Below are 20,283 nucleotides of genomic sequence, written 5' to 3' on the forward strand. Positions count from 1 at the left end.
GGGTTTGAACAAAACGAATGATTCAGAAAAACAAACTCTTGTTCTTGCTATGTAAGTCTAAAACCCTTTGTCGAATTGGTACATGGCCAATTAATTTCGCTAAGCAGAGCTGCAGAGCGGTTTAAAACTGCGTTCATTGTAAATCCATTTCATTATAAAGTTCTAGTATAATGGCCCTATCAACAGAAGTCCAAGCAAATGAAGAAATCGTTTGCTTCTTATTATATTAGGAGTGGGATTATTTTCGAATAATATTCGAATAAACATTATTCGAATAAAACGAATAATACTATTCGTTTCAAATAATTCGAATAGTTCATTATTCGAATACCTTACTATTCGAATACCTCACTATTCGAATACTTTACTATTCGAATACCTCACTATTCGAATACCTTACTATTCGAATACCTAACTATATATTCATTTATATCAGGGAGAAAATGCTTTTAAAATAATAAAAATTACATTGGCCCTTCTCATGGTGCTAATCAGTTTTTCTCGATTTTTGAACATTGTGATTTTTTGATTTGACCGCTTCATGTTTCAATTAGCTAATATGATAAGATTTCTTTGGTATTGTTCTTGATAAAACTCGACAGGTATACATACTTATATGTATGTGCATAACTAAATGTGCATAAAAACATCAGAGCGTTTCTAAAAAAATAGTTGATTTTCCCTCGTAACAATTCTTGTGTTTAGACGCCTTAATATTAATATTAGGGTGGCCCGCATCGCACTTTTCAAAAGCAAAAAACCTAAAAGAAAATAATTTCACGCCTCAAGCAAGAGTAGTCCGCTAATCTAAGTAAATATTTACCAAAAATATTCGAATAGTGAAGTATTCGAATAGTGATGTATTCGAATAGTAAGGTATTCGAATAGTAAGGTATTCGAATAGTAAGGTTTTCGATTAGTAAGGTATTCGAATAGTGAGGTATTCGAATAGCATTATTCGAATAAACGAATAAAAAATTCGAATAAATATTATTCGAATTACGAATACCTCTCGAATAAAAGATTTTATTATTCGAATAATTTTTATTCGAATAGTCCCACCCCTATATTATATTGGATGTGCCTAGAATCAATTGTTTCGCTTACGGTTCAACCGGCTCACAACTTCCGACGTAGCATCCAAACACGCATGTGAGAGAGAGCACCCACCTATTACGAGAAAGCGAACCTTGGTGTGCTCATTCGACGTATGATATTCGATTAAAAAACTAACCACGTTCCTCAACATCTGCTCACAAGAAGATGCAGCTGCAAAAGAGGTAGAGGCGATTGTTTTCAAGAAAGCCCTCGCTATATAAATGTGTTCGTATGAAAACCCCTGAAAGGCTGATCTCAAAACCAGCCACACAAAAACTACCGGTAAAGAAAATACCGGAGACCACTAATACTATGACGCCTACAAACGTTGATAGTCCCCACAAATGGCAAAGGTGAAGCGACTTACAATAAATAGAAAAACATTAAAATTAATATACGAAACACATTTTATGAAGCGGCTTATAAAATGTAAAGGTGGTGGAAAGTGGGTGTCTAAGAGTGGATTATGTACTATAAGTATAACTTAGAACTATACCAAAAACAAAATTACGTAATTTATTAGAGCATAAAAAGCCGTTTTACATTTCGTCATACAAAAAAAATCATATTTCTTGTAGGATTTCAAAAGGATTTTTACACGGCAAATGTAGTTAGGTTGGGATTGCTGCCAACATTTAAATGACTAGTGTTTGGTACCTTCAGCTTTACTGATCAACCAAAAATGTGTGAAATCTAACGATTCTAAGTTCAATACGAGAGTAGCCCTTTATGATTTGCGCCCAATAATGAAACCATAGTAAAATAATAATTCAGTTGGTTTCATTGTTTTTCAAGATATTCTCTTGAAAGTCAAAATCCCTCTGCATTCGCTTTCACCAATTTTCAAAGCACTATTGCCACTAAGAAGTGGATACCTCCAAAGCGAGCTGTTTAAAGAATTCAGCAGTTTCTTAAGGGCTTGGAAAACGCCGACCTCGTTTTTTATTTTTAATGTTCGCAAACAAAAAGAAATCAAACCAAAAATCAGAACTGTAAGACGGGGTTTTGAGTGCTCAAAAAGTCTTATGTGTGAGCTACTGTGAGATTGACTCGTTTTCGGCGGTTGCTTTTCCTAATTTCTCTGAAAACTTCTAGCAAGCAAATGGTTGTATATCACTCAGAACTAACTGGTTTAAGTTTCTTTAATGGTACAGTTGCGATATTATCAGATTTTCCCACAAAAACAGTCGAACATTTGCTTGGTGCTTTTTCCACGAAAAAATTTCGTTGGATTAACTTTGTCCACCCAGACTATCGATTCATGTTTTGTTTCCAGCGCATATGCATGGATCCACGATTGGTCACCTGTTATGATATCATGGACGTGCTTGGAGCCACCGCGGCTCAATTTCTTCAACATCTCTTTACACCAATCGGCAATAGTCCTTTTCTGAGCAATTGTCTAATTACAATTAGAGAACAAATCTTCTGCACGACCAAATGTTCATTCAGTGTTGAACACTAATGGCTAATGCTGCCTCTAGCTGACGATCTTTTGTTATCAACTGATGTACATCATTTGTGCATCGATTGCTCCTGGCACAACAACCGTTTTTGGCAGCACTGTAGGGAATTAAACTGATTCCGATCCGTATTTTTTCATTAAATTATTTTCGAACATCTACACGACTGTGAAATGTCGCTTCGAAAATTGAGCTCTAAACCAAATTGGCTTTTCAATCACCCCTTTTAATCATTTCTTGGTCATAAGTAATCATTACTAATTTCATTTATATCTGCCTACATATGCATTTACATATTTACATATTCCTCACCTTACTTCCAGGTCATGGCTGAGGGTGTGTGGCAAATTGTCTTTGTCATCTTTTTGGCATATGCCATGATGCCGCTGCAAATATGGGAGGCAGTTTGTTTTGGTATTATTTTGCCATCAGTGCATATTAGTTTAACGGTGTACAAAATTATTACGGATTCATTTCGTTACTTGGAATATAATCAGGTAATGAATATATACCCATTTTTGCTGTGTTTTTTATTTGAATATACGGATACGTATGTATGTATGTGCGTGCCACAAATTTCATCAAGCAGCCATACGCTTTAGTGAACATGTAAATTTCCCCAATATCATTTATTTGGTCTCAAATTTTAATGGATTTCCTTTTCCCCGAACTCAAACAGCTTATCGCCAACATTGTAATGTTTATCGGTGTTAATGTTGCCGGTTTGGTCGTAAATATTATGATGGAACGTGCCCAAAGACGTGCATTCCTAGATACACGTAACTGTATTGCCGCCCGCTTGGAGATTCAGGATGAAAATGAGAAACTGGAAAGACTTTTGTTGTCGGTTCTACCTCAGCATGTTGCGATGCAAATGAAAAATGATATACTCTCACCTGTTGCTGGCCAGTTTCACCGAATCTACATACAAAAACATGAGAATGTGAGGTAAGTACACATATTTTTTTTTTTCTTGCTCACTCCTCTCGGGAGCATAGGGCCTCGACAAGACTCAGTCTTGCGTTGGTTTCGTTAATCTACATATTTTGATTTCTGACAGGGTAGGTGATTAGCCTGCCGCTACCCGTTCTAAATAGTGGAAATGTCCACCTGTCGTTGATTAGGAACAACGCCTTCTTAATGCTTGGAGCGCCATCTGTGTTTCACATTTTTCTGCCAGAAGGATCGCACAGATGGTTGAGGACTTCGCTAAATTTGGAGTGTCTGCGCTATTACCGCAGTTGCTCGCTTCCTCTGGCTGGCAACACTGATGCAATGCTCAACGCTTACAAAATTTATTTTTTTTTACACTTGCTGTGGCTAAACCAGCCAAATATTCTGTCAAAAAGTGACCGAAAAATGAGAATTTGAAAAGTCCGTTAAAAGAATTATCAAAAATCAAAAAGAGGAATTTATAAATAATAAAACATTATCCGGGCTTAAAGCAACGAGAAAAAACGTCGAAGTCAGATTTGTAGGAAAAAACGCCGCGACGTATCATATCGCAAGGTTGTCATTGTGAACAACTTCCATATTCTACGGACCCGGCTGACCGTTTTCGCTTTCCGAAACTCAAATTACCGCTTAGAAGGAGTCGTTTTCAGTCGGTAAAAGATATAAAAGAGAATTTCTGTCAAAAACTGAGTCAGTTCCGGAAACTACATTTGAAAAAATATATTAATGATTGGGTTATTCGTCCGTATAACCATTTTCTTCCATAAAAATTATTGCTTCTAATCAACTGAACCGGACTGTATGTTTAAGGTGCTTTTTCGGGGCTGCCAACTTACCTGAATGTAAGTAGGCTTACAACTACGTTCTGCAGTTTTCTCTCCTGGGTCAGTATACAGAGCCACAATAAAGTTCTCATTTTCCGCCAAATTAGGGCCCAACGAACTCCTGGAGCTGTTCAGTTTCTGCTCCAGGGCCTTTGAAAGTATCGTATCGTCAGCTGCTTGAAGCCGAACAGCCGTATAGAAATGTTAAAGTCCATTTCTATGAGCTCAATAACCGAAATCTAAAAATATATGGCACATAATTTGTGCTCAATACAGTGCAGACGTGCATTGAATGGCATATACCTAGGCCACCTTTCTGTAGAAACCCTGGTCAACCATAACGATCCCAATCGTCTCTTTATATGCCACATAAAAAAATTGTTTTTAACGATCGACACGTAATTGCCTGAGAACTTCATGTGCTTTTGGTTTTTTCTGTCCTCCTAACTTTAGGTATTTTAATGCATTTAATTTTAAATAAATACATTTACCACAAATCCGCTTTCATTGCAACCTATAAAAGAAGATCTATTGAGGAAAATGTTTTTATGGAAAACACATTAGTGGTGACGACAGACTAGACTCATCAAATTAATGTAATCTAAATTAAGCAGAAGACAAAACGGAAGAGTCGACAGAGGGCGGTAAGACCTAACCAAGCAGTGAGATGTTATTTAAAATCTAACTACAAGGAAATTGATTGATGTGTGCCTTTCATCATTGCATTTTCGCGAATATTGGAATGCATTTTGAATTTCTTACGTCAATGAAACTTGTTGGCACATACCCAAATCAAAATGTCTACACATTGACATTAGTAGTATTTATGTAAATGTATAAGAAAATAGAAATACTGATTGCATGAATTCTAAATTATATTTACATGAAGTGCTGTAGGCAATAAAAACAAAAACAAATTGCTACCAGATTTTTCTCGCTTCAGCTGAAGCAAATGCATCGATAATCACGTTGAAATACAAGTTCCAATTCGGCTTCAAGCAGTTAGTAAAGGGTGACCAAATAGCAATGGTAGTTTTTTTCTCAATTTTTATGTTTCAGCAACTGAGACAATATTCGGTAAAGTTTGTTATTTCATAGTTGCCGAACGCGTAAATATCGGGATTATTATTATTTTTTTTTTTTTCTTGAACTTGAGAACTTAGTATGATAAACAAAATGGGACTTTTTTATTATAATCTTCTAGATAATTTCATGGCATTTATTTTTTAATATAATCTCCGGCGTATGTCCGCTGCGGTTACAACTTACATGGTACACTCGATCAGTACAATAAATCGCTTGTTAAGCGCACTGTTTGGCAAGTAACTCCGTCTGGTTGAAACCAAATGTCGTCGAGGCTTAGCTGCTTAATTTTTTGCCGGTCAGCATAGCTCGATAGCGCTCGTCATGCCCCGTAACGGCAGCTCCTTTCTCATTTCGAAAGAAATAAGGACCGATAATGCCGTCAGTGCCCTATAAATCCGGCGAATAGAGTTTTTTCGAAGTAAATTTCCACAATTTCGAAACGTTGTTCTGGCACTAAGCGAGTCACAATGGCTTGCTGAAATAGTTAAAGTACCACTCTGGCACGCCCCACGTAGAACTAAAGCCCCATTTTGATATCATTATGAGACCTCCAACAGCCAGATATCTACACCCAGCCAGAGCTGTTGATATAATGGAGGAAATTGATGGAGCACCCAGGTACCTGAATCCTCTAGCTGCTAAGCTCGGACATTTACAGTGAAAATGGTCAACAGTATTCTAGTCTGAAAGGGGTTAAATAGTGAACCTAGTGCCACGCATGTGTCCAATGACCGGTAAAGACAGCTACGATTTTGAAAATTGAATTGCAAGGAGTCGCCAGAAAATTCTGTGTCTTGCGTCTATTGCACTGGAGCCAAAGGGTTTTCGAAATAACACTAGAAGAAATGGAGCTGTATCTGATCTATCGTTTCCTGAGAAATAAGTTGCGCAATTCCCCTTTAACAGCAGTCATGACGATGCCGATGACCTGGTCCTACCAGGAACCCAAATCAGAGAAATTTTACCTGCACACTCAAGAGATGTGATCTCCTCCTTACAGGAGTTGATTGTAGTAGTTTGGATCTGCATCATAGTTTAGAGAGATCTGTCCGAAGTTCAGAGAAATACGGTGTTAACTGCCTAATCCGGCTACCACGTCCTTTAAGAGATTTCCACACCTTACTGAACAGAAATATTAAGACACTTTGCCATTGCAGCTGTCAAATCATAGTTATCAATATGGGTAATTCTCATGCAACCAAAAAACACCCGATATATCTACACTCCGGCTTAGTTGTAAATACGTAACGGGAATTTTGTTGCGAGATAGGTCGTCGTCATGGCTTCAGTACGTACGCCATTCTTCGCACCGTAGAAAAATTTTTGCCTGACTTCTCTCTTTTCAACCTCAGACTAACTACCAAATAGAAATTTGAGCGAAGTGAGGGAAACAAAGCCGCCATAGTGGCCGTTATTGAAGAGGTCGGAAAAGTCGTTTAGGTGTCGATCAGCTGAATTGAACATCGCCAGAGAGTCAATCCGACCTATTTTGCGGTTAGATTTGGATTTGGGCCTAAAGTCATATTTCAATTGTTGCGATACAAGAATTGAAGCTGAACGACCATAGATAACGCCATCAATTCCCTAACTGGACTTTGGAAATATTGGTCGGAGAATCAGAATATTATATTCTCGTAGAAGGACCATTTTTAGCTCGACGGCTATGTCAACAATGAAAATTTTCGTTATTGAAGTCAACATAATCTATGAGTACAAGTCCAAGTGTACGACCAAGAGGACTTCATTGGACATGAGGAAGAAGACACCTCCTACCGCCAGGGGTCATAGGTATATAGCGATATTAAACAACTTTCTATGGTCGTAGCGCGACAAAGCTAATATACATAACGCTCGAAGTTGTGCAGGTTAAATTTGAGAACAGGGCCATTTCATGACGAGCGACTTGAAACCCCGCGATCAAGGCCTTATATACTACGCTAATAGACGTTCCGATATGATAAGTGGAATTTGAAAATTCTTGCAATGAACGAATGTTCCCCAGGCTTCTTTGAGAGCTCCGAGTTTCCTTTCGCTTCTCCTCCTGAGAAAAGGGCACCTTCCTTCCTCTTATTTTTAATAACCTTGGTATATAGAGCAGCCAGTAATATGTATTAATACATTTTCTACTTTTTATATATTTTCTCAAATATTCACATTTATTGAACTATCCCAGCGTCAGCTAATCAGACCTAGGGGTGAATGAAACTGCTGGTGTAATTTATCACTAAATTAGTTTATTTAATATCATTCGTTAATTCAAGGTAATATTAACCAGAAAGGCGGTGAATGGCAATATTAGCCAAACATTGAGAAAATGGACCCTAGTAGACCGCCAAAAAGCCTTACACTATCGTCCCACAAAGGCTCTCTTTTCTAGCAGCTGGCCTTCTCCACTACCTGGGATTTCCGGGATTGATCCGTCAGCACTGTACTTCAAAGACATATTTTAATTATTTATCTAAGCATAAACTCCCTTTACCGTTCGGGGAAGTCTACGTAGGAGATTCACAAATTTTAAATAATTACAGTACAGTAGGTTCTGTTTTTATGCGGTAGATACGTTCCGCAAGAAACAGCATAAAAACAAAACAGCATAAAAAAAGCTACTAGTTCTATAGTAAAACTTTAGATACGTTTCAAAAGTGCTAAGAACCGCATAAATCTGAAATAATGTAATAAAATCGCATAAAAAAAGGGTACTAGTCCCATATTATAACTATAGATACATTCCATAGACCTAGAGAAATAATTAAATAAAGTCGCATAAACAAAATATTGTATTTTTGAAAATTATATCTTTATTTAAGAAATGTCAGAATCGAAAAATAAATTTACGTCAGAAATAGAATCAGACAATACCCACATGTTGCGCGTTCCTTTAGGATTTGGCGTAAAATCACTTTCGTCACTTGAGGAAATGTACACGTCTGATCTAGATTGTTATGCAGGCGGTTCCATACTTGTAGGGTTAGCATTTCTGATGTAATCTGTGATGAGTTTTTGTTTAGCTGGTTTAGAATCTTGTTTATATGTACAATTCCCGATAAGTCGACATGCATTTTGTAATTAAAAAAAAAAACCGCACTATTTCAAAACCACATAAAAACAGAACCTACTGTATTTAATTTACGATAATAAACATTTTACTACATATTTCTCATTCCAGTATATTGTTTGCCGATATTGTTGGCTTTACGGTACTGTCATCGCAATGCAGCGCACAGGAGTTGGTAAGACTGTTGAATGAACTGTTCGGGCGATTCGATCAATTAGCGCATGTAAGTGAATATACAAACTCTTTTATCAGCCTAATCATCTACTTATGTATCTCGAGCGATAGGCTGCGTGAACGATTCGTCTGCAGACGTTATCGTCTCTGCTTGCAACTTTGTAACTCTATCGTTCGTCTTCGTCTAGACTGCCATGCAATCGTCTCGATTACGGAGACTCCGGCGCGATGTTCGCAGATGAAATTTTGATACATTTCGAAGACTTTTTCTTAGATTTATAATATTTTTAATTCAATGAGAGGGGAGGGATTTGTGGATTACGAACGGTGACTAATTCGCGGCTATGTTAGCCGTTTTATGATGCTGATGAAGTTCATCAGATTTTTGATATCAAGGCCTGCTATGTCAGCAGGCGTAGGAAAGAAGTGAGAACCAAAATACTTAAATCTTAGTCCCGCGAGAGCGGGGCAGCTAAACAGCAGGTGCTGAGATGAATCCACCTCCTCCTCCATATAGCTACCACAAAAAGGACTCGTAGTAATTCCGAGTCTCACCCCACGGATAGAAGCCCGTGAGGACGCCCATGAAATTTGAGAGCTGAGATTTTGTCATCCTCAGAATATCCCTCGAACGCCTCCGATCTACTGTACTTGCCCAGCGCTCGCTGAGTTGACGCGAAGCCTATATTTATAGGAGTAGAGCGCAGGTTGTCAATGGGATCCCGATTCTCTCCTTTCGTGGGGACAATACCTCACAGGTCTCGTCCGCTTCGCAGTTTCCCGCAATGTCATAGTGGCATAGGTACCCAGGTTAGCCTCATGTCAAAGAGTTCGGATGCAGTAGAAAATGAAACCTGACATTCCCTGAGTGCACCATGATAGATCCCAGGGCCATAATTGCCGATTGGCTATCGGGATAGGTGTTTACATCCTTAACAGTTATTTCGCAAGTAAGTAGCCAATCAACTTCTTCTTTGATTGAAAGAAACTATTAAAAAATAACAAAATGTTAATTCTCTCTTAAATATAAAACAGTATTCATAAAACTAAATACCATTTCAGTCTTAAGTCTTAAATATCAAATTTGACTTCAGTCCAAAATGAGGTTAGAAACATAATAAATAGGTTGGAAGCATTCCAAAGTTTTTTCTGAATTGCGGACTGCCGTTCGACTGCAGCAATCAGCCTGTTTGTTGCATGCACTTCCAACTTTGATGCCTCTGCCAGTTTTTTTTTTCAGCCTCAGCCCGCACTTTAGCGGTTTCTCCCACTATTCCTTCATATTTGTAGAGCGTAGCGTCTGAGTAGGTGTAGGCTGGTAAAACAAGTAGAGGCGATAGATTACTGAAATCGGCGAATGTCTTAACGTGATTGATGTGGCCGGCGAAGGACTGATCTGCTGGTCGAAGCTGCTGACTTTTAAATAGCAACAAGGTGACGGTAAGGGAACGAGCCATCATCATGGCTCTATGCATTTTCACCAATATTTTTCTTTGTCCGACTTTTCAAGTCAGTCCATATCTTAAAATCTTGAAAGCAAAAATGCAATACCTGTAAAAAGAGAAATAATAGTTTGAGAGTATTTAAGTACGCCAGGATAAGTGCAAAGATTTTTTGCACAGAGCTAAGCATCAAGCGGCCGTTTAAGCTCCCTAACCACTGCAGTATCCTTCAAGCAGAAGTCCGCAAAAGACATGAAGCAGCTCCAAAATAAATATTATATATTATATACGTTGATAGTCAAACGGCGATAAAGGCAATAAACTCATATGAAATATCATCTCAAAACGTTCTTAAGAGCAGGGCAGCCATAGAAAAAGTAACCGCAGGCAGAGAGCTGCAGATCTGATGGGTACCCGGACATACAGGCATCATTGCGGACATGAAAGGACGAATAGTGAGGAGGTGGAGTAATCTAGCAACTCGCAAAACCGCGAAAATCATTTATACACAGAATGCAGCTCTGTCTAGAAAGGAAAACAGAACTAGCGTAGGTATACTGACAGGCCACAATTTGCTAGCGTAGCATGCATACAAGATAGGAATCGTAAACAATGATAACTGCAGGTTTTACAATGAACTGGAATAGATAAAACTCTAGAATACCTTCTATGTTCTTTCTCTGCATTAGCTAGGACTGGAATGAAATGCCTAGGAGCTCTCCAATATGAGAGGTTAGAATGTCTATCGGGGTTTGAGCTGGAGGGCTTACTTAGATTCGCAAAGGACGCAGTTTATTACCACAAGTCTACTACAAAGAAACGTAGTACATTTTCTCGATGCTATCTAAACACTGCAACACCTCTGGCCAGGGAGGTGGGGTTTCCCTCAATTTCCCTGAGTAAAGCCACAAGTGGAGTGGATATTGCTTTTTTTTCTGCGCTAAATATTAATATTTGTTCTCAAATAAAGTAAAATTGTTTATTTACTTACTTTTCTCGGCAGAACCCTCCATCTTAACGATCAAAGCAAACCTTTCGTCTGCTCTAAACGTTTAGCGTTTCCCTTTCGTCTTTTCTTCCAGTTTGGAAATCCTAAACTAAATGATAACTACGTAGCGATCAGCTGTTTTCGTGCTGCCGCACGAAATGAAAATTACACTGTTCCAAGACATGCACGAATCGCGTGGCTGACGAAACGAACATTCGCTTCGAAATAGATGATTAGGCTGTATATATTATACTATGCAAGGTGGCGCAAAATTAATCATCCAATTTTGTTTTACTTTTTTAATAAATAAACGCAAAATATTTCGAGTGTTTGACGTCTTTATTTCGATCTTTAAACGCTCCATTGACGTACGACGCCATTTGCAAAAATTATAAATCTTCCGATAGGGGGGGGGGATTAATTTAGCGCCACCTTGTACATACAGTTAAAAAATATAGCATCTTAACATTTTGACTAGTGTAGACTAATTTTCCTTTTTTTCTCAATATTAATTATTCTTTTTTATAAAGTATAGTTGTCTTGTCATTGTCTAACAAAAACCACATAAATCCAATTTTTAGACTCTATAAAAAAATGAAAAAAATTCTCTTTTTATAAAATAACAAAACATTTTTTTGGTATGCAGTTTTGTGGCTTATTAAATTTTAATACAATAAATTGGAAAATTCCAGTCGCTAAATATCCGATTGATTTTTTATAATTTTTTCCTACGACAATTTTTTATATAGGGAAAATACGCAACACCATCAGGGATAAAAATTAGCAAATACCATCGAGAAGTTTAACCCACTTCAAGCCACTTCAACCACTTACACTGAATTGTACTAAAATTTAATGAGCTGTGAAACCGCGTACCCAATTTTTTTTCTCAAATTATGTTTAAAAAGTTTGGGAGTTTTATGAGAATTTGTTGAATTATTATAAATCTTGCACAAAGTTTGTAGCTGAGATTAATATGGGCTTTGTTATAGAATGAACTGCGTTTTTACAAATAAAAAATAAACTAAATAAAAAAATTACTAAAAAAGACTTCTCAAAATGTTGAGGTGCTATAGTTTTTTCGCATACTGTGCGTATGTACATTAATTTTGTGTTGAGCGGCGAGTCATTAAAAAATGCGTTTCTCTTTTTTTTCTTCAAGGACAACCACTGCTTGCGCATCAAAATTCTCGGCGATTGCTATTACTGCGTTTCAGGTTTGCCCGAGCCACGCAAAGATCACGCCAAGTGCACTGTCGAAATGGGTCTGGACATGATCGATGCCATTGCGTAAGATTCTATTTTTCATAAAATTCAATCCTGTTTACGTAGATTACAACATGTTTCCCTTCTTCTCCTTCAGCACTGTGGTAGAGGCCACCGATGTGATATTGAATATGCGTGTGGGCATACATACAGGGCGCGTGCTTTGCGGTGTACTTGGCCTACGCAAATGGCAGTTCGACGTTTGGTCCAACGATGTGACATTGGCCAATCATATGGAATCGGGCGGTGAGCCGGGACGTGTGCACGTCACACGGGCGACACTCGATGCTTTGTCCGGCGAATACGAAGTGGAAGCAGGACATGGCGATCAACGTTCGTCGTATTTGCGCGATCATGGCGTAGATACGTATTTCATAGTGCCACCACCACATCGGCGAAAGGTGAATGACGAATGTACACAGATGCTTGAGGCATTAAAGGAATTTAATTTTTTTAGGGAGTGCTTTTTTTTTCTCAAAAAACTCACTTGTACAAAGTATATTTTCAGTTTATCGATGAACATCATTTACTTACTCATTGATTTTGTTTTTTCGTTTGGTTTTTTCCCCCACTTTATTGCAGCCATTAATGCTAAATACGCTTGGTGTACGCTCGGCCATTGGTAGTCGTCGCAAATTGTCATTTCGTAATGTCTCGAATGTTGTGATGCAATTATTGCATACGATTAAATTCTCGGAGCCAGTACCTTTCTCCAACATTGCCACCGGGTCGTTTCCCTCATCGGCCGGCAGTGGTACAGGAGCGCGTGGAAGCACGGCCGAAGGTGCCGGCGGGGATAAGAACACGCGTAAGGTGAGTGTCAAATTTTGCCATCTATTTTTTTGATTTTAAACGCTTTTTTTATTTAAATCCCGCTGTAAAAAACGTTTATGTTAGTTTAATACAATAGTTTAAAAAAATTCAAATTACTTTATTGTATTATTTGAATATATAAAACTACATATCAAGCAGTTAAAAGTAAAGAGAATAGTTTTTGTAAATATAATTAGGAACTTCCAATCGGTTGTTGTAGTTTTAGTTGAGTTAAGTGCCCTCACCCATTTAGCTGAACAGTTAAGTTAACTCTTGCATGGCCAGCTGTGTTTCAAATGACCGCTTAGCTTTTTCTGTTTTTTGTTTGTATTCAAAAGCTTAAAAGATTGGCTAACATTTGCAGACAAAACTAACAACTTACTCGATTTACCTCCCGCCTTGGTTTAAAACTTATCAAAAGCTTCACTAACTCAGTCCACCACACACTCACCCCTCTGACACGCACACAGTGATAACGTTTGCCAGTTCAATGGTACTAACAAAAACAAAATCTTAAAAAATGTGCCACTAAAAATTGTTATTAAAAATGCGTATTGCTTTCGTTTATAGTTTTTGTGTGTATTTTACTTTTAATTTGTTTTATTTTTATTTTCAGGATGCGGTAAGTGTGTTGCTCCTATACTTAGATCGTAGCTTACTTAGTATTTTTATTGCATTATTTTGTAACTTGTAACTTGGGTATGTTATGTAATTTGTATGTAATTCTTAATTGTAGCAAAAAAGAGAGTATCTAACAAATTCTGCGGTATGGATGATTAATTCAAAATTCAAAATTCAATATTTTATATTTCGATGTTGCTTTATTTGTTCCTCTTCTTTATTTGCTTTCTACTCATTGGTCTCATCAAAATCGGTTAAAAATTATCTGTATTAAAAACTGTGTGTAATAACTATATGTATTATTGTTGTAATTAACAAAAATTTATTAATGCTAAGCGTAGGAGATACTTAGAAATTAATTAAGTTTTAACTGCTAGCAAATGGATTGTTTACAACTTTGAAAGCGTTGCGCTGCTAATGAGCAGGCAAATGGCTGCTTTATTTTTAAAAATTATATTGTATAAAATTTGTGTTTCATTAGAAAGCGTGACGCCTTCAATTATTTGTAAAAAATATACAACTTAAAGCAAATGTCTGTATTGGTTGGCGTTGCGCCCACCCATTCTTTTAATGCAATTCTCCAAGCCTATAGCGACAATTGCTGGCTGCATCTCAAGAAAGGCTTGCGCGATATTCAGCTTAGGCGTCTACACCTCTTCCAAGAGAAAGCGCGAAATGTGCTTCAGAACAGTCAATTTTGCTTCAGAAATTATAAAATATACTTCAGAATAGGATAAAACTAAATAGCTAAAGATTAGAAACAATCTACCTTTTTCGAAGAGCATTTCAGCGTCAAATGTATTTCAGAAACCGTAAATAATATCGCAGAAGAGTCAAATATATTTCAGAAACCGTAAAATGTATTTCAGAATAGTCAGTTGTACTTCAGAATAAATTTGAGGTGTGCAACTAAGTTCTCGCTGTTTGTTTTTATGAAAATACAACTTTATTCTGGAAAAATGGTTACAAGTGAATCATTGAAAGTATTGCCCATCGCTGGCTACTGCTTTTCCCCGTCTTTCTGGTAGGTCTCGTATACTGTCGCGATAAAACTGTTCATCTTTTGAGACTATCCACGGATCAAGCCATTTTTTGATGTCTTCATATGAATGGAACTGCTGGTCAGCTAGACAATGTGCCATCGATCAGAATAGGATTACCCATTTCAGTGTTTCCTTCTACCACTTTTCATCCAAATGCACTTATTGAAATACATTTACAGCTTCTGAAGTACAATTAGTTATTCTGCAATATCCAGAAGCAGTATTGTCGAGGGAATGGGTAACACTCTCAAATCATCAGTAACCTCTGCACTCACTTTGGAAGTAAGTTTTCAATACTTGGAAGTGGAAGGCTTTCTGCCTGCGGAGATATGAGACTGAGTTTCCACAGCTTTCTCAGTGTCAAAATACACTTTAAGCTAATGACTAATGAGTTAAACAAAAGAACACTACCGCTTGTGGAGCGATTGTGTCTACAAAATCAGCGACGAATGTGACCAGTCGGTTGCAGTCGGTTCTGCGCTACATAACGACCCGGATATATATCCGACCAAGGGCTATCACTCCAGCAGCATTCTCCAAATATTTACAGGGAATGTCTATGCTGTTTCAAAAACAACAGTCACCTTTGCTGCTCGCTGTGTGTTTCAAGTCGAGTCCTTAAAGCAAAATCTCACCACAATTTGTTTGCTAATGAAAGAGCTTTACTGGATTTATACTTTGCAGTGGCTTTACAGTAGTTTAGTGTCTTAAGGTTAAACCAAAAAATGACAAAGAGTTCCCTCTAAATTTAATCTTTTCATTATATTGTCTACTTAAAAAACCAAAATGGAGTGGATTCTGTTAAATTTTTGAAGCTTGCGGGCGAATACTCGTAAAGCTCAATTACAAATTTCAATTGGATAATAAAGAACCCGAAAAGCATATTGAAATTCAACAACTCAAATAATATAAGAAAACCAAATGCCGTTACGGGGTTTTGCTATTAAGCAACTAGACTGACACTACTATAAAAGGGTTATACACCAAAGGGGGACCAAACGACAAAGACTATCAGCTTTTTAGTGTGAAACCTACTCTTTCCAATGCAACACCTCTCGCTCTGTAAACAAAATAGTTATTATGAAAGTTTGCATGAAACTTGTAGTAATCGTAACTGAAAGTTGTAATTTATTGAAAAAAAAAATTGTATGGCACAAGATTTGAATCCATTAGAGCTGTGAAAGAGAAAGCACCTCAGCTAAAGGAGCTGACAGAAGAAAACTTAAAGCCTTATTTCGCACAATGGAAGATTCGGCTGAATGGTTGAAGAGATGGAGAAGTGGTGTACTAGGTTGTTCAACAATTTTTGCGTTTCAATAAGAGAGACCGTTGGTACTAGCCTAATTTTTTTTTATGTTGAACGAATGTGAAGTTTTATTTCAATCAATTCAAAGTAAGTTTTCTATATTACAATGAACGAATATTGAAAGTGGTCCTTATAAAGGGTGGTTAAGTTTCGAGGGCCGGTGTTGATTTTGAATAAAATACAATTTTTTTAGAAATTATTGTCATTTCTATTTATTATGATAATATTGGTACAGTTCAATTACGTATGGAACAAAATATTAACCAAATGGCCCCGCGGCCTCGGCGGCACACCTCCATCCGATGGTCCAAATTTTCGATGACGCTGAGGCATAATTGAGGTTCTATGTCGTTCATGTGCGACGTACACCTTTTCTTTCAAATAACCCCAAAGAAAGAAGTCCAACGGTGTCGTTCACATTCAACATCGGCCCTTGAAATTTAACCACCCTTTACATTCGCCGTCAATTAGTTCAGTAGAAAGATGGGCTACTGAATTTAAACTTGGTCGTACAAGCCTTGAAGACGATCCAGGTCAAGGACGTCCAGCAACAGCAATAACACCAGAATCGTAGAAAAAAAGAAACGGTATCGTACTGGAAAATAGTCGGGTGACTGAAAGAGATTTAATAGAAGCCCTAGGCATCTCATTGGGCAGTATAAGCATTTCTATGACTGAAGTATTGGGTTACAGAAAGCTGTGTACGCAATCGGGGCCGCATTCGCTAAAAATGGAACAAAAACGCATTCGAATGCGACTTTCTCAGCAACATTTAGAGCCTTTTCGAAAGAGCCAAGTGGATTTTGTGCATCAATTGATCACTATGGATGAGACTTAGGTCTATTACCATGATTCTAAATCAAAAGAAGAGACTAAAGAGTGGTGTGAACCGCGTTCTTCGGCTCCGAAACGAGTTGATGTTCAGAAATCGGCCAAGAAGTTGTTAGCATAAGTTTTTTGGGTTGCCAAAGGTATTTTGTTTGTGAATTACTTCCAAACTGGTAAATCAATAAATTCTGAATATTATTTGGTAACCTTTTAGACCAGCGAAAGGAAAACAGTCGTGGAAAAATACCCAGCTTGCAAAAGCAAAAAAATATTTTTCATCAGGACAGTACACGGTGGCACAGGAGCATTTTGTCAATCGTTAAGATCCATTAATTAAAGTTCGAATTGTTGGAGCATCCACCGTATTCACCAGATTTGGCCACTAGCGACTTCCATATGTTTCCAGATCTAAAAAAGATTCATGCGTGGAAAGCGTTTCTCATTAAATAATGAGCTCATAACAGCTGTGGAAGCGTAGTTTGCAGCTTTTCCAGATTCTCACAACAGGGATGGAGTTCATAAAATGAAATTTCCTTGGAAAAAGTGTATTGACGTCCAGGGAGACTATATATATGCATATATAATTGGCGCGTAAACCCTTCCTCCTCCTATTTGTGGCGTGCATCCTGATGTTTTTCCACAAATGGAGCGACATGCAGTTTCAAGCTGACTCCGAACGGCAGAGATTTTATGAGGAGCTTTTTCATGGCAGAAATACACTCGGAGGTTTGCCATTACCTGCCGAGGGGCGACCGCTATTAGAAAAAACTGTTTTCTTCATTTTGTTGTTTAACTCTTTCGAACCGGAAAACAACCAGCTGGAACATTTCGACTTTAGTGATATATCTAGCTTCAGTACAAGCCCTGAAATTAGAAAATCTGAAAAGGAAGTCCACCATCCCCTCCAGGGGGCTCCAGGGGGTCTTTCGTGATTGGAAATTTTCATCAGGTATTGAACATTTTCAAATGTCGACACATAATTACTTTCACCACTTTCCGTTGATTACGACTAATCATTTTCAGAAGAAGTATTATTTCCGTTATCTTCGCTAGATTTTTCTGATAAGAAGCTCGTAATTATCGTCACTGCCGTCTGAAAAATCGACGTCACCAAAGTCCCCAGATTCGTCACACTCCATTAGCTGGGCCAATATATCCTCTTCATTTAATTTTCTCGACATATTTCAAGGTTTTTCTAAATTAAAACAGGTTTATGATTAAATATGTTAAAAATTTCGAAAGGTTAGACAATGTCGACAAGCTGTAAACGGGACATATTATATTTATACCAATAAATAAACCGAACGGGACACATAGCTCCCATAAATAAAAATAATCGAAATAAGACTTAGAAACTGAAATAATGCTACATTAGTTAACTTACCCGGTGCTCCAATTCGAAATTAGTTTTAGTAAAATCTACAATTTTTTAGATTTATTTTCACTGAAAAAATCGAATATTCACAAGAAAATAGAAATTGATTCAGGCACAGTCACGTTTAGAAGCAAACTGAGCGGCGTCTGTTTACTATTTTAGCATAAAAAAAACACAGAACCGTTAACTGAACCTCACTATACCAGACGGGACAGTTTTCAATGAGTTTTAATGGAAAATTTAGACTATAGTTATAAGAAAACTTTTGCTTACGACGTATGTGTCCCAATAGGTCCGAAAGGGTTAACCGAGATTCGAACCTACTTTCTCTCTGAATTCCAAATTCTTATACTGCATAATAAAGTGTATTTCATACCAACCAAAATTGTGTTTTTCTTATTGAACCGCTACACTTTTTGAACAACCTAGTACATTGAAGGTGGCAATAAGTGTGAATGCGAGAACATTGAAATTAGCAAAAGAAAATATTTACGGCGTCACCTCGTGTGTCATCACATTGGCTAATTTCAATTGGGTGTACGCGCAAAACAAAAAGATTGATGTTCATAGTAAGCAATCCATGTAAAAAAAATTTTTTTTTAGCAGTCACTGTAGTCACTTTATATTTTTTAAGTATTTTTGTGTAAGTCAATGGAATTAGTTCATTGTTAAGTATTTGCATTTAAAGAATTTTATAGTAATTAGTAAATCCAACAACTTATGTATAATGCATACATATACATATATAGGTTCATATGTATGTATAAGCATATCATTTAGTTCAAGTTGAGCTAATTAACGATTGTAATTACCTAAAACTACTTTGAATTTAAGTGAAATCTAGCGATAAGTTATCAATTTAATTTTACTGCTACCACCACCCGTCAAATGCCAATATACATAAATACATACAAACTTTGATTCCTTCGCCTAATTTTCCTTGAATATTTTCTATCACACTTTCTGTTTTACGTGTATTTTCTTTATGTTCTTTTAAATTACATTTCTTTATTTTCCTCTAGGTTATACGACTGCAAAAAATTTTACACGCCCCCACACCACCCGGTGGCGGTGTTACAATCTCAGTAGGAACTACTCCTAACTCCACGTCGAATACGATTAGTCGCATTCACAGACTCAATCAAAATAAGAATAAAGTGAGAATGAATTACCTATGCAATATTTGCACACTGACGTTCGTTCTTGTGTTGCCATTATTACGTTACGTAACTACTCGTATTTTCCCATAAGCATACTCGTACCATTAGAGAGCATAAAGCATAAAGCATAACGTGCCGTTACATTTCGTTACATTCCGTTTAATTACGTTGCGTTCAGTTGCATACCATTGCGTTAAGCATCGCAATATCAAATTACGTTCAAACTAATTTTCGTTCGATTTGCTTTAATTGCTACTTACGTACTATGTATGATTATTAATCAAAAATCATTTACTGAATGCATTTAACTGTATTTTTTTCATTTAATAATATTTTTTTTCTTTGGCTCAACCAGTGTTTACAATTTTATTACAACTAAGTTATTCGGTGTTTTAGTAGCTCCAGTGTTTGGTTATACATTTTAAGCTTACCAGTTACATACTTATAGTCACTAGTGTTCATAAGAAATTCGTTCAAAAATTAAAAAACACAAAACAAGCAAAAAAAAATGCGAGTTGTAAATAAAAAAATCGCACTTACTAAAATATATGTGTTTTTAAAAATTTTCAACCCCAAATTGGTGCTACTATTTTTTGGTGTTAATTCTCAGTGACTGCTTTTTCCATGCATGAATTTCGGCTTACATTTTTCAAATGTCCAGTCTTACCCCATATCGACTGACTTCTTACATTCTGCTTCAATGGTGATGTGATTTTAAGTAACTTTAACTTCAAACTCATCCTTCACATTTTCAATGCATTAGCAGGGACCGAAATGATTTTGTTTT

The 20,283-nt window shown here is 37.0% G+C and overlaps 1 protein-coding gene across 5 annotated transcripts in view; it reads left to right on the forward strand.

Annotated features, from left to right (window-relative positions):
* Nucleotides 1-20,283, forward strand: part of LOC128857866 (Ca(2+)/calmodulin-responsive adenylate cyclase) — a 123,355-nt gene that overhangs the window by 75,234 nt on the left and 27,838 nt on the right. For 4 of the 5 annotated variants that reach the window (XM_054093666.1, XM_054093669.1, XM_054093670.1 and 1 more), the window contains exons 4-10: nt 2,885-3,058; nt 3,241-3,509; nt 8,592-8,703; nt 12,247-12,374; nt 12,448-12,751; nt 12,933-13,163; nt 19,359-19,493. In XM_054093666.1, the coding sequence (XP_053949641.1) occupies nt 2,885-3,058; nt 3,241-3,509; nt 8,592-8,703; nt 12,247-12,374; nt 12,448-12,751; nt 12,933-13,163; nt 19,359-19,493 (1,353 nt within the window). The remainder of the gene's footprint in view (nt 1-2,884; nt 3,059-3,240; nt 3,510-8,591; nt 8,704-12,246; nt 12,375-12,447; nt 12,752-12,932; nt 13,164-19,358; nt 19,494-20,283) is intronic. The other variant, XM_054093668.1, reaches the window with a different exon arrangement.

The sequence above is a fragment of the Anastrepha ludens genome, chromosome 3, assembly GCF_028408465.1.
Source record: "Anastrepha ludens isolate Willacy chromosome 3, idAnaLude1.1, whole genome shotgun sequence".
Taxonomy (NCBI): Eukaryota; Metazoa; Arthropoda; class Insecta; order Diptera; family Tephritidae; genus Anastrepha; species Anastrepha ludens.